Raw genomic sequence first — 12232 nt, forward strand, 5'->3', positions numbered from 1 at the left:
AATTGTATCTCAATAAAGATTTTTTTTCTAAATGAGCCCCAGTTGTCGTTTCCTCCACAGAATTAAATCAGCTTGGCTTGACTCATGGGGGAAAAGATAGTATGATAACACAAACAGAGTATTGACTTTGAAACAGTCAAGATACAGAACAGATCCATCACCACAAGGGTCCCTCATGTTGCCCTTTTATAGCCACAGGTACTTCTGTTCCCCCACCCGCATCCCTGACCCCTAGCATCCACTAATCTGTTCTCCACTTCTATAATTTTTTTCATTTCAAGAATGTTCTATAAATGGAATCATACCGTATATAACCTTTAGGGATTGGCTTTTTTCACTCAGCATACTTCCCCGGACATTCATGCACGTGGTTGTATGTATCAGTAGCTCGTTGCTTTCACTGCTGCATAGTATTCCACAGTATAGATGTAACATTGTTTGTTGAATGACATCTGTTATTTCCAGTTTGGGCTGCTACAAATGAAGCTGATGTGAACATTCATACATAGGTTTTTGGTTTTGTTTTTGTTTTTGACATCTTTATTGGAGTATAATTGCTTTACAATGGTGTGTTAGTTTCTGCTATAACAAAGTGAATCAGCTGTACGTGTACATATATCCCCATATCCCCTACATCTTGCGTCTCCCTCCCACCCTCTCTATCCCACCCCTCTAGGTGGTCACAAGCACTGAGCTGATCTCCCTGTGCTATGCAGCTGCTTCCCACTAGCTATCTGTTTTACATTTGGTAGTGTATATACGTCCATGCCACTCTCTCACTTCGTCCCAGCTTACCCTTCCTCCTCCCTGTGTCCTCAAGTCCATTCTCTACATCTGCATCTCTATTCCTGTCCTGCCCCTAGGTTCTTCAGAACCATTTTTTTCTTTTTTAGATTCCATATATATGTGTTAGCATACGGTATTTGTTTTTCTCTTTCTGACTTACTTCATTCTGTATGACAGACTCTAGGTCCATCCACCTCACTACAAATAACTCAATTTCTTTTCTTTTTATGGCTGAGTAATATTCCATTGTATATATGTGCTACATCTTCTTTATCCATTCATCTGTCGATGGACACTTAGGTTGCTTCCATGTCCTAGCTATTGTAAATAGAGCTGCAATGAACATTGTGGGACATGACTCTTTTTGAATTATGGTTTTCTCAGGGTATATGCCCAGTAGTGGGATTGCTGGGTCGTATGGTAGTTCTATTTTTAGCTTTTTAAGTAACCTCCATACTGTTCTCCATAGTGGCTGTATCAATTTACATTCCCACCAACAGTGCAAGAGGGTTCCCTTTTCTCCACACCCTCTCCAGCATTTATTGTTTGTAGATTTTCTGATGATGCCCATTCTAACTGGTGTGAGGTGATACCTCATTGTAGTTTTGATTTGCATTTCTCTAATGATTAGTGATGTTGAGCATCCTTTCATGTGTTTGTTGGCAGTCTGTATATCTTCTTTGTAGAAAGGTCGATTTAGGTCTTCTGCCCATTTTTGGATTGGGTTGTTTTTTTGTCTGTCTTAAATTCATTTATTTATCTTTGGCTGCATTGGGTCTTTGTTGCTGCACGTGGGCTTTCTCTAGTTGTGGCGAGCGGGAGCTTCTTTTCTTTATGGTGGGCTGGCTTCTCACTGCGGTGGCTTCTCTTGTTGTGGAGCACAGGCTCTAGTCTAGGCGCACGGGCTTCAGTAGTTGTGGCATGTGGGCTCAGTCGTTGTGGCTAGCGGGCTCCAGAGTGCAGGCTCAGTAGTTGTGGCGCATGGGCCCAGCCGCCCCGCAGCATGTGGGATCTTCCCAGACCACAGCTTGAACCCGTGTCCCCCACACTGACAGGAGGATTCCCAACCACTGCTCCACCAGGGAAGTCCTCTTTGCTTTTTGATATTGAGCTGCATGAGCTGCTTGTATATTTTGGAGATTAATCCTTTGTCAGTTGCTTCATTTGCAAATATTTTCTCCCATTCTGAGGGTTGTCTTTTTGTCTTCTTTATGGTTTCTTTTGCTGTGCAAAAGCTTTTAAGTTTCATTAGGGCCCATTTGTTTATTTTTGTTTTTATTTCCATTTCTCTAGGAGGTGAGTCAAAAAGGATCTTGCTGTGATTTATGCCATAGAGTGTTCTGCCTATGTTTTCCTCTAAGAGTTTTATAGCGTCTGGCCTTACATTTAGTTCTTTAATCCATTTTGAGTTTATTTTTGTGCATGGTGTTAGGAAGTGTTCTAATTTCATTCTTTTACATGTAGCTGTCCAGTTTTCCCAGCACCACTTACTGAAGAGGCTGTCTTTTCTCCACTGTATATTCTTGCCTCCTTTACCAAAGATAAGGTGACCATATCTGTGTGGGTTTATCTCTGGGCTTTCTATCCTGTTCCATTGATCTATATTTCTGTTTTGGTGCCAGTACCATACTGTCTTGATTACTGTAGCTTTGTAGTATAGTCTGAAGTCAGGGAGCCTGATTCCTCCAGCTCCATTTGTGTTTCTCAAGATTGCTTTGGCAATTCAGGGTCTTTTGTGTTTCCATACAAATTGTGAAATTTTTTGTTCAAGTTCTGTGAAAAATGCCATTGGTAGTTTGATAGGGATTGCACTGAATCTGTAGATTGCTTTGGGTAGTAGAGTCATTTTCACAATATTGATTCTTCCAATCCAAGAACGTGGTATATCTCTCCATCTGTTGGTATCATCTTTAATTTCTTTCATCAATGTCTTATAGTTTTCTGCATACTGGTCTTTTGTCTCCTTAGGTAGGTTTATTCCTAGGTATTTTATTCTTTTTGTTGCAGTGGTAAATGGGAGTGTTTCCTTAATTTCTATTTCAGATTTTTCATCATTAGTGTATAGGAATGCAAGAGATTTCTGTGCATTAATTTTGTATCCTGATACTTTACCAAATTCATCGATTAGCTCTAGTAGTATCATGTATCATGTCAGTATCATGTCATCTGCAAACAGTGACAGCTTTACTTCTTCTTTTCTGATTTGGATTCCTTTTATTTCTTTTTCTTCTCTGATGGCTGTGGCTAAAACTTCCAAAACTATGTTGAATAATAGTGGTGAGAGTGGTCAACCTTGTCTTGTTCCTGATCTTAGTGGAAGTGGTTTCAGTTTTTCACTTTTGAGGACGATGTTGGCTTTGGGTTTGTCATATATGGCCTTTATTATGTTGAGGTAAGTTCCCTCTATGCCTACTTTCTGGAGGGTTTTTATCATAAATGGGTGTTGAACTATATCAAAAGCTTTCTCTGTATCTATTGAGATGATCATATGGTTTTTCTCCTTCAGTTTGTTAATATGGTGTATCACATTGGTTGATTTGCGTATATTGAAGAATCCTTGCATTCCTGGGATAAGTCCCACTTGATCATGGTGTATGATCCTTTTAATGTGCTGTTGGATTCTGTTTGCTAGTCTTTTGTTGAGGATTTTTGCATCTATGTTCATCAGTGATATTGGCCTGTAGTTTTCTTTTTTTGTGACATCTTTGTCTGGTTTTGGTATCAGGGTGATGGTGGCCTCATAGAATGAGTTTGGGAGTGTGCCTCCCTCTGCTATATTTTGGAAGAGTTTGAGAAGCATAGGTGTTAGCTCTTCTCTAAATGTTTGATAGAATTCGCCTGTGAAGCCATCTGGTCCTGGGCTTTTGTTTGTTGGAAGATTTTTAATCAGAGTTTCAATTTCAGTGCTTGTGATTGGTCTGTTCATAGTTTCTGTTTCTTCCTGGTTCTGTCTCGGAAGGTTGTGCATTTCTAAGAATTTGTCCATTTCTTCCAGGTTGTCCATTTTATTGGCATATAGTTGCTTGTAGTAATCTCTCATGATCCTTTGCATTTCTGCAGTGACAGTTGTTACTTCCCCTTTTTCATTTCTAATTCTATTGATTTGAGTCTTCTCCCTTTTTTTCTTGATGAGTCTGGCTAATGGTTTATCAATTTTATCTTCTCAGAGAACCAGCTTTTAGTTTTATTGATCTTTGCTATCATTTCCTTCATTTATTTTTCATTTATTTCTGATCTGATCTTTATGATTTCTTTCCTTCTGCTAACTTTGGGGGTTTTTTGTTCTTTTTTCTCTAATTGCTTTAGGTGTAAGGTTAGGTTGTTTCTTTGAGATGTTTCTTGTTTCTTAAGGTAGGATTGTATTGCTATAAACTTCCCTCTTAGAACTGCTTTTGCTGCATCCCATAGGCTTTGGGTCATCGTGTTTTCATTGTCATTTGTTTCTAGGTATTTTTTAATTTCCTCTTTGATTTCTTCAGTGATCTCTTGGTTATTAAGTAGTGTATTGTTTAGCCTCCATGTGTTTGTATTTTTTACAGATTTTTTCCTGTAATTCATATCTAGTCTCATAGCGTTGTGGTCAGAAAAGGTACTTGATACAATTTCAATTTTCTTAAATTTACCAAGGCTTGACTCATGACCCAAGATATGATCTATCCTGGATAATGTTCTATGAGCACTTGGGAAGAAAGTGTATTCTGTTATTTTTGGATGGAATGTCCTATAAATATCAATTAAGTCCAGCTTGTTTAGTGTATCATTTAAAGCTTGTGTTTCCTTATTTATTTTCATTTTGGATGATCTGTCCGTTGGTGAAAGTGGGGTGTTTAAGTCCCCTAGTATTATTGTGTTACTGTCAATTTCCCCTTTTATGGCTGTTAGCATTTGCCTTATGTATTGAGGTGCTCCTATGTTGGGTGCATAAATATTTACAATTTTTATATCTTCTTCTTGGATTGATCCCTTGATCCTTCTGTAGTGTCTTTCTTTTCTCTTATAATAGTCTTTATTTTAAAGTCTATTTTATCTGATATGAGAATTGCTACCCCAGCTTTCTTTTGATTTCCATTTGCATGGAATATCTTTTTCCATCCCCTCACTTTCAGTCTGTATGTGTCCCCAGGTCTGAAGTGGGTCTCTTGTAGACAGCATATATACAGGTCTTGTTTTTGTATCCATTCACCCAGTCTGTGTCTTTTGGTTGGAGCATTTAATCCATTTATATTTAAGGTAATTATCAATATGTATGTTTCTATTACCATTTTCTTAAATGTTTGGGGTTTGTTATTGTAGGTCTTTTCCTTCTCTTGTGTTTCCTGCCTAGAGAAGTTCCTTTAGCATTTGTTGTAAAGCTGGTTTGGTGGTGCTGAATTCTCTTAGCTTTTGCTTGTCCGTGAAGGTTTTAATTTCTCTGTAGAATCTGAATGAGATCCTTGCTGGGTAGAGTAATCTTGGTTGTAGGTTTTTCCCTTTCATCACTTTAAATATGTACTGCCACACCCTTCTGGCTTGCAGAGTTTCTGCTGAAAGATCAGCTATTAACCTTATGGGGATTCCCTTGTATGTTATTTGTTGTTTTTTCCTTGCTGCTTTTAATATTTTTTCTTTGTATTTAATTTTTGATAGTTTGATTAATATGTGTCTTGGCATGTTTCTCCTTGGATTTATCCTGTGTGGGACTCTCTGTGCTTCCTGGACTACTTGACTATTTCCTTTCCCATATTAGGGAAGTTTTCAACTATAATCTCTTCAAATATTTTCTCAGTCCCTTTTTTTTCTCTTCTTCTTCTGCGACCCCTATAATTCGAATGTTGGTGCATTTAATGTTGTCCCAGAGGTCTCTGAGGCTGTCCTCAATTCTTTTCATTCTTTTTTCTTTTTTCTGCTCTGCGGTAGTTATTTCCACTATTTTATCTTCCAGGTCACTTATCCGTTCTTCTGCCTCAGTTATTCTGCTATTGATTCCTTCTAGAGAATTTTTAATTTCATTTATTGTGTTGTTCATCATTGTTAGTTTGCTCTTTAGTTCTTCTAGGTCCTTGTTAAATGTTTCTTGTATTTTCATCATTCTGTTTCCAAGATTTTGGATCATCTTTACTATCATTACTCTGAATTCCATTTCAGGTAGACTGCCTATTTCCTCTTCATTTGTTTGGTCTGGTGGGTTTTTACCTTGCTCCTTCACCTGCTGTGTATTTCTCTGTCTTCTCATTTTGCTTAACTTACTGTGTTTGGGGTCTCCTTTTCGCAGGCTGCAGGTTCGTAGTTCCCATTGTTTTTGGTGTCTTCCCCCAGTGGGTAGGGTTGATTCAGAGGTCTGTGTAGGCTTCCTGGTGGAGGGGTCTGGTGGATGAGGCTGGATCTTGTCTTTCTGATGGGCAGGACTGCGTCTTGTGGTGTTTTGGGGTGTCTGTGACCTTATTATGATTTTAGGCAGCCTCTCTCTGCTAATGGGTGGGGTTGTGTTCCTGTCTTGCTAGTTGCTTGGCATGGGGTGTCCAGCACTGGAGCTTGCTGGTCGTTGAGTGGACCTGGGTCTTAGCGTTGAGACAGAGATCTCTGGGAGAACTCTCACCGATTGATATTACGTTGGGCCGGGAGTTCTCTGGTGTACCAGCATCCTAAACTCGGCTCTCCCACGTCAGAGGCTCAGGCCTGACACCCAGCTGGAGCACCAAGACCATGTCAGCCACACGGCCAGGTACGTGGGGAGTTTCTTGCCTTTTGAGAAGTCTGAGGTCTTCTGCCAGCATTCAGTAGGTGTTCTTTAGGAGTTGTTCCACATGTAGATGTATTTTTGATGTATTTGTGGTGAGGAAGGTGACCTCCATGTCTTATTCCTCCACCATGTTGAAGGTCTCCCCCCACCGACCCCATACATAGGTTTTTGTGTGAACATGTTTCGTTTTCCCTGGGATAAGTGCCCAAGAGCGCCACTGCTGTGTCATATGGCAGTTGGGAGCTTAGATTCATAAGAAACTGCAAAATTGTTTCCCAGAGCAGTGGTATGATTTTGCATCCCCACAGCAATGCACAAGTGATTCTGTTTCTCTGTATCCTCACTGGCACTTGGTGTGGTCACTGTTTTTTTTGTGTGGTTTTTTTTTTTTTTTTTTTTGCGGTACGCGGGCCTCTCACTGTTGTGGCCTCTTCCGTTGCGGAGCACAGGCTCTGGACGTGCAGGCTCAGCGGCCATGGCTCACAGGCCTAGCCGCTCCGCGGCATGTGGGATCTTCCCAGACCGGGGCACGAACCCGTGTCCCCTGCATCGGCAGGCGGACTCTCAACCACTGCGCCACCAGGGAAGCCCTGGTCACTGTTTTTATTTTGGTCATTCTAATAGGGGTGTAGTGATAGCTTATTGTGGTTTCGATTTGCGTTTCCCTAATGGCTAATGATGTTGGACATGTTTTCATGCGCTTATTTTGCCGTCTTTCTATCTGTTTCAGTGAAATGCCTCCATATCTTTTGCCCATGTTCTGATTGGATTGTTTTCTTTTTCTCCTGTTGAGTTTTTATTTTATTTATTTATTTTTGGCTGCACTGGGTCTTTGTTGCTGCACGCAGGCTTTCTCTAGTTGCGGCGAGCAGGGGCTGCTCTTTGCTGCGGTGCCCGGGCTTCTCATTGCAGTGGCTTCTCCTGTTGCGGAGCACAGGCTCCAGCCCCACGGGCCTCAGCAGTTGAGGTACGTGGGCTCAGTAGTTGTGGCTCATGGGCTCTAGAGCACAGGCTCAGTAGTTGTGGCACACGGGCTTAGTTGCTCCGCAGCATGTGGGACCTTCCCGGACCAGGGCTCGAACCCGTGTCCCCTGCATTGGCAGGTGGATTCTTAACCACTGCGCCACCAGGGAAGCCCTGTACATGTTCTCTTAAGCGAATACCTAAGTATTTAATTTTCTTTGTGGTCATCATAAATAATATTGTTTTTAATATCAGTTTCCACATGTTCATTGTTAGCACAAATGTGATTGATTTTTGTGTGTTGAATGTGATGGATTTTTGTGTGTTGATCTTGTATCCTGTAACCTTGGCTGCACTAATTAGTCCTAGTTTTGGTGTGTTGGGATTTGTTTGTTTATCTAGTAGATTCCTTGGGACTTTCTATGAAGACAACCATGTCATCTGCAAATAGGGATGGTTTTATTTCTTCCTTTGCAATTTGTATGCCTTTAATTTTTTTTTCTTCCCTTGTTGCAGTGGCTAGAACTTCTAGTACTGTGTTGATTAAGAACAGTGTGAAAGCACACATCCTTGCCTTGTTCCTGAACTTAAGAGAGAAGGCATTCAGTCTTTTGCTGTTAAGCATGACACAGCTGAGCATTTTTACCACCATGTCTTACAAAATTAGTTCTGTCTTCTTTTCCTCCCCCCACATTTTTTAAGGCAAAGATTAAGACTTAGGGATTGGCAGGACTTCCCTGGTGACCCATTTGGTTAAGACTCCATGCTCCCAATGTAGGGGGCATGGGTTTGACCCCTGGTTGGGGAACTAAGATCCCTCATGCCACATGGCGTGACTAAAAAAAAAGACTTGGGTATTGGCCCAACTGAGATGACAGAGCAGAAAGAAAGCATAAAGGAAATTTAAGTACTTCCTCCTCCAGGCTAGGCTTGCAAGAGTGACAGAACCAAGTTCCTTTGGTGGGGGTGGGACTTCACAGCCTTAATCAGCGCTGGGGAGCTAATCTCTTTATCAGGGCGCTTGCACTCTGCAGTGAGCTAAGGGCCCCCTGCACCTGGGGCAGTCATTGCCTGTAACACAGGAGAGCCTCACGGAATGGGGTGCCTGTCCCCTCTCTGGTTACCCTGCTCTTCCAGGAAGCTCTCGGCTGCCAGCCTCGCTGCCTGCCAACCTGAGTTGGCGATTGGAGAGTCTCAGATACCCAGATCCAGGGTGACAGGAGTGGCCAGGGCCAGATTTAGATTTGTATGTGCTTCTGGCAGTGGCTCCCCAAAGAAGAGAATGGGCTATGAAGAGAGGAAGCACGTTAAAGAGTTCCATGGCTGGGTAAAACTGATAGCGACACAGTGCATCTACAGTACGTATATTCCACAGAACAAAATTTTTATTAGGCGAAAGGGATGGGCAGTTTAGTCTAAACTTTATAAAGAAAAGCAAGCAATCACTCCCTCACCCACTCCCCTCCACCCCGGACCCCGCCTTTGGGGTCATCTCCCCCTGGGGTCCTGCAGCCTCCATTCCCCTCTCCCTGGCACGTCGCTCCGCCCACCCCGCCCCCACCTGGCAGCGCTCCCCTCGTGCCCCACCCCCCGGGCTGGCCGAGACCACACCTGCGCAGGTTAAACCTGCAGGGACGCGCTGCCGTGGGTGGCGGGGGAAGGTGAGCGGATGTGAGCGGTGGGATGGGAGGACGAGGCAAGGATGAGAAAACGGGCCTCTGCTAATGGCCGGTCGGCGGCCCTGGCGGGAAGGAGGGATGCGGCCAGAAGGGCGCCCCGGCCGCCCTCGAGCGAGCCAGCCCCTGGCTCCTCGGGGTCCTAGTCCCACGGTTCCATCTCGCCGGTCCATACCAACGCGCGAGGCGCCAGGGGGAGGCCGGGAGCGGGCCGTTCCACTCGGGGAGGGCGGCAGGTTAGGCCGCGGCCCGCGCCACCTGCGGCTTGGGGCGGGGGTGGGCCGGAGGCTGGGCCGCACCGCCCGTTCTGTGCAGTGCGGGCGGGCCGGGCCGCGCCGCGCCGCCCCCCGCCCCGCCAGCCGCCCGGGAGGCCCCTCCTCCCAGCGACCCGGCGCGGAGCTAGGCCGGAGCGCTCCGCGGAGCCGCAGAGACCGCCTCCGTGCCCCCGCCCCCCCCACACGCTCCCCGCCCGCCTCCCTGCGCCTCCCCCCAGTCCCCCTCGTCCCGCCCCCGCGCCCCCAACCGCTCGCCGGCCTGCACCCGCCCCCTGGCCGCTCGCCCCTCGGCCCCGCCCCCCGCGTTCGCACCACCGCCGCCCCCCGGCCCTCCGGCCCCCCGCGGCCTGCGCCGCGCCCCTGTATCCCCGGCACCCCCGCCCTCCGCCCCCGCGCGCCACCCCCCCGCGTCCCCGCGCCCCCGCCCGCGCGGCCGGGGACGAGCGCGGCCGAGCGCATGCTGATCCCTGTCCTGCTCCTCCTCAGGCGGCGCTGGCGGCGGCCCCGGGACCCGCGGAAGCCGGCATGCTGGAGAAATTCGAGTTGGAAGAAGAAGGTGAGTGCCCCCCGCTGGAACGCGCTTCCGTGTCTACGCCGGGGGCCCGGAGGGGCCGGGGCGCGGGGACAGACGGGGTTCACGCCCCGGAGGCCGCGGGACCCAGCCGCCCACCGCCCGTCCGGCTTCGGGCGGCGCGCCCTGCGGGGGCTGGCGGTGGAGACGCGGAGCCGGCAGAGCGTGTCTGCAGTGGCCGCGGGTGCCTTTCGGTGGCGAAATCTTGCTGGGTTCTAAGGGGAGCCCGCAACCCGGCCATCCACACGGATGGTCGGTCCTTTTGTCCTTACAAGCCGAACTGGAATGAGAGCAAGGTGACGTGCAGTAGTAATTGTTTGTAATGCCACCATACATGTAGGGGTAACCCCCAGATTATGCCTATGGTCCGTACCTTTAAATAACACACAGTGGTTCCCTTATCTGTACTTGTGAAAATACCACCAGCAGGGTGTGTCTTCTTGTCTTGATAGGGAAAGTTCAATAGGAAAAGCGGTGGCGGCTTAGCGAATTGGTTTTGAGTTCAGGTGATCCTGTCATTCCATCGTTCCTGTCTTCTCTTCGCTCACTCGGTATTTTTCCTTTTCCTGCCCCGTTTTCTTCTTCTTACCTGGATCTTATTTTGAAGCTGTTGAAATGTGGGGGGATGAGTTTGTTCTTTGGCAAAATGAATATTTAACGTGGGACTGTGATGAGCTTTCACCTGGATCTTATGTTGAAACTGTTAAAATTTGAAGGGGATGAGCTTGTTCTTTGGCAGAATTAGTATTGAAAATGAGATATGATGAGTTCAAAGTCTAAAGAGAACTTTGTATAAGATGCTTGACAATGTGAGGAATTTAAAAGACCTCCACACTATCTTGTGTTTTTCCGTTATTCGTTTAGTGAGTTCTCTTTTTTCCAAGAGTATTGATGGAATAAAGCCCCTGGAACAAAGCATGTGCCATGTGGATGCTGTGCCCTCTGCCAACTTTACTTTAATGCTTCTGTTTATTTACAGTCAGGCAGTTCCTTAAATAAGCGCAACCACTATGAGAACGTTAAGCCGACAGCATCAGGCCGGTGCCTACGTTTATTTTATGTTTGAGTTCCTGCATTTCACAGACATGTTAGCCAGAAGATAACGTGTTCATAGTAATGATCATTAAAAGTCTGCCGCCATATTTATTATTAACAAGCAGTTACATGATACATTGCAGAATTTTACTAGGGCTTAATTTGCACTCTGTCCTGCTGAAAAATAATCCAGCGTGTTCAATCGAATCCACCTCATTATTCCGTGATTTTATTATATTGCAGGTCAAACTTGGGGCACTGTCCACGGGGCAGTATGGTGTGCCCCCCCTTTCGTTAAGACTCTGAATATCTAAATCATAGAGTTTTCTTTGTCCCTGATTTCAGTAACAATGAGACTCCATCGCATTTAATCATTTTGCAGATTCACATGGGGGCAAAGGAAAGTAGAGAGCAGATGCTATTGGAGAGGTGCCATAGTTATGGTTTAGAGCATAGGCCCAGCTTCAGACCGTATCTTACCTTCTTATTAAGCTGTGTGACCTTGGACAAGTTACTTAACCTCCCTGTGCCTTAGTTTTCCCATTCATAAGGTGGAGCTAATATCGGGGGTGTTTTGAGGATTAAATGAGATAATCCATGTAATGGTATTTAGTACAATGTAAATCCACAGTAAGCACTTAGTACATGTTAGTTACTGTTACTGTTTAAGTGCCATCTACCATTGTACTGAACTCATGGACTTTTTAAGCTTTTTATTAATGAATCGTCCATAGAGATTTTTCTCAGTACAGGTTTGATGGAGTTTTTTTCCTTACTTGAGATTTATTAATTCAATTATATTACATTTCTCAAAGCAGATATTTGAGAAATATCTCTATGCCTTATTTCTTTTGCATTGTTTCTGCCAAGGGAATGAGTATAAAATACTAAACCTAAGCGTCTAAGACAAGGAATTTCCCGTTTTCACCCATCTGTTTTTATCGATGTTGCTGTCATTACTCTAAAGCGTGCTGAATCCCACAAATGACCCTGTCAGATTTTTCCAAATTCTTAAGGAGGCACAATGTTAAAAAGCAGTTGCTTGGAAGCTGTTAGCCAAGCCTGAAGGGGTAGTGTTGGCGTGGTTGTCTAAAGTGCTGCTTTGTTCCTTTTGAACTTTAGATTGCTTATTCATCCAAAATACGGAAAAACTGACTATCAAGCAGAATCTTACATTTATTCGGGGGAACAATGCGTCCTAACAGTA

The 12232-nt window shown here is 45.0% G+C and overlaps 1 protein-coding gene across 10 annotated transcripts in view; it reads left to right on the plus strand.

The window, feature by feature from the left end:
* Positions 1–12232, plus strand: part of PRKAG2 (protein kinase AMP-activated non-catalytic subunit gamma 2) — a 277375-nt gene that overhangs the window by 208558 nt on the left and 56585 nt on the right. For 7 of the 10 annotated variants that reach the window (XM_060156316.1, XM_060156312.1, XM_060156313.1 and 4 more), the window contains one exon: positions 9906–9975. The exons of 1 other annotated variant lie outside the window; for it this stretch is intronic. In XM_060156316.1, the coding sequence (XP_060012299.1) occupies positions 9906–9975 (70 nt within the window). Of the gene's footprint in view, positions 1–9091; positions 9130–9905; positions 9976–12232 lie in introns of those variants that run through there. 2 more of the 10 variants (XM_060156320.1, XM_060156318.1) reach the window with 2 other exon arrangements.

This window comes from Lagenorhynchus albirostris, chromosome 8 (assembly GCF_949774975.1).
Source record: "Lagenorhynchus albirostris chromosome 8, mLagAlb1.1, whole genome shotgun sequence".
Classification (NCBI taxonomy): domain Eukaryota; kingdom Metazoa; phylum Chordata; class Mammalia; order Artiodactyla; family Delphinidae; genus Lagenorhynchus; species Lagenorhynchus albirostris.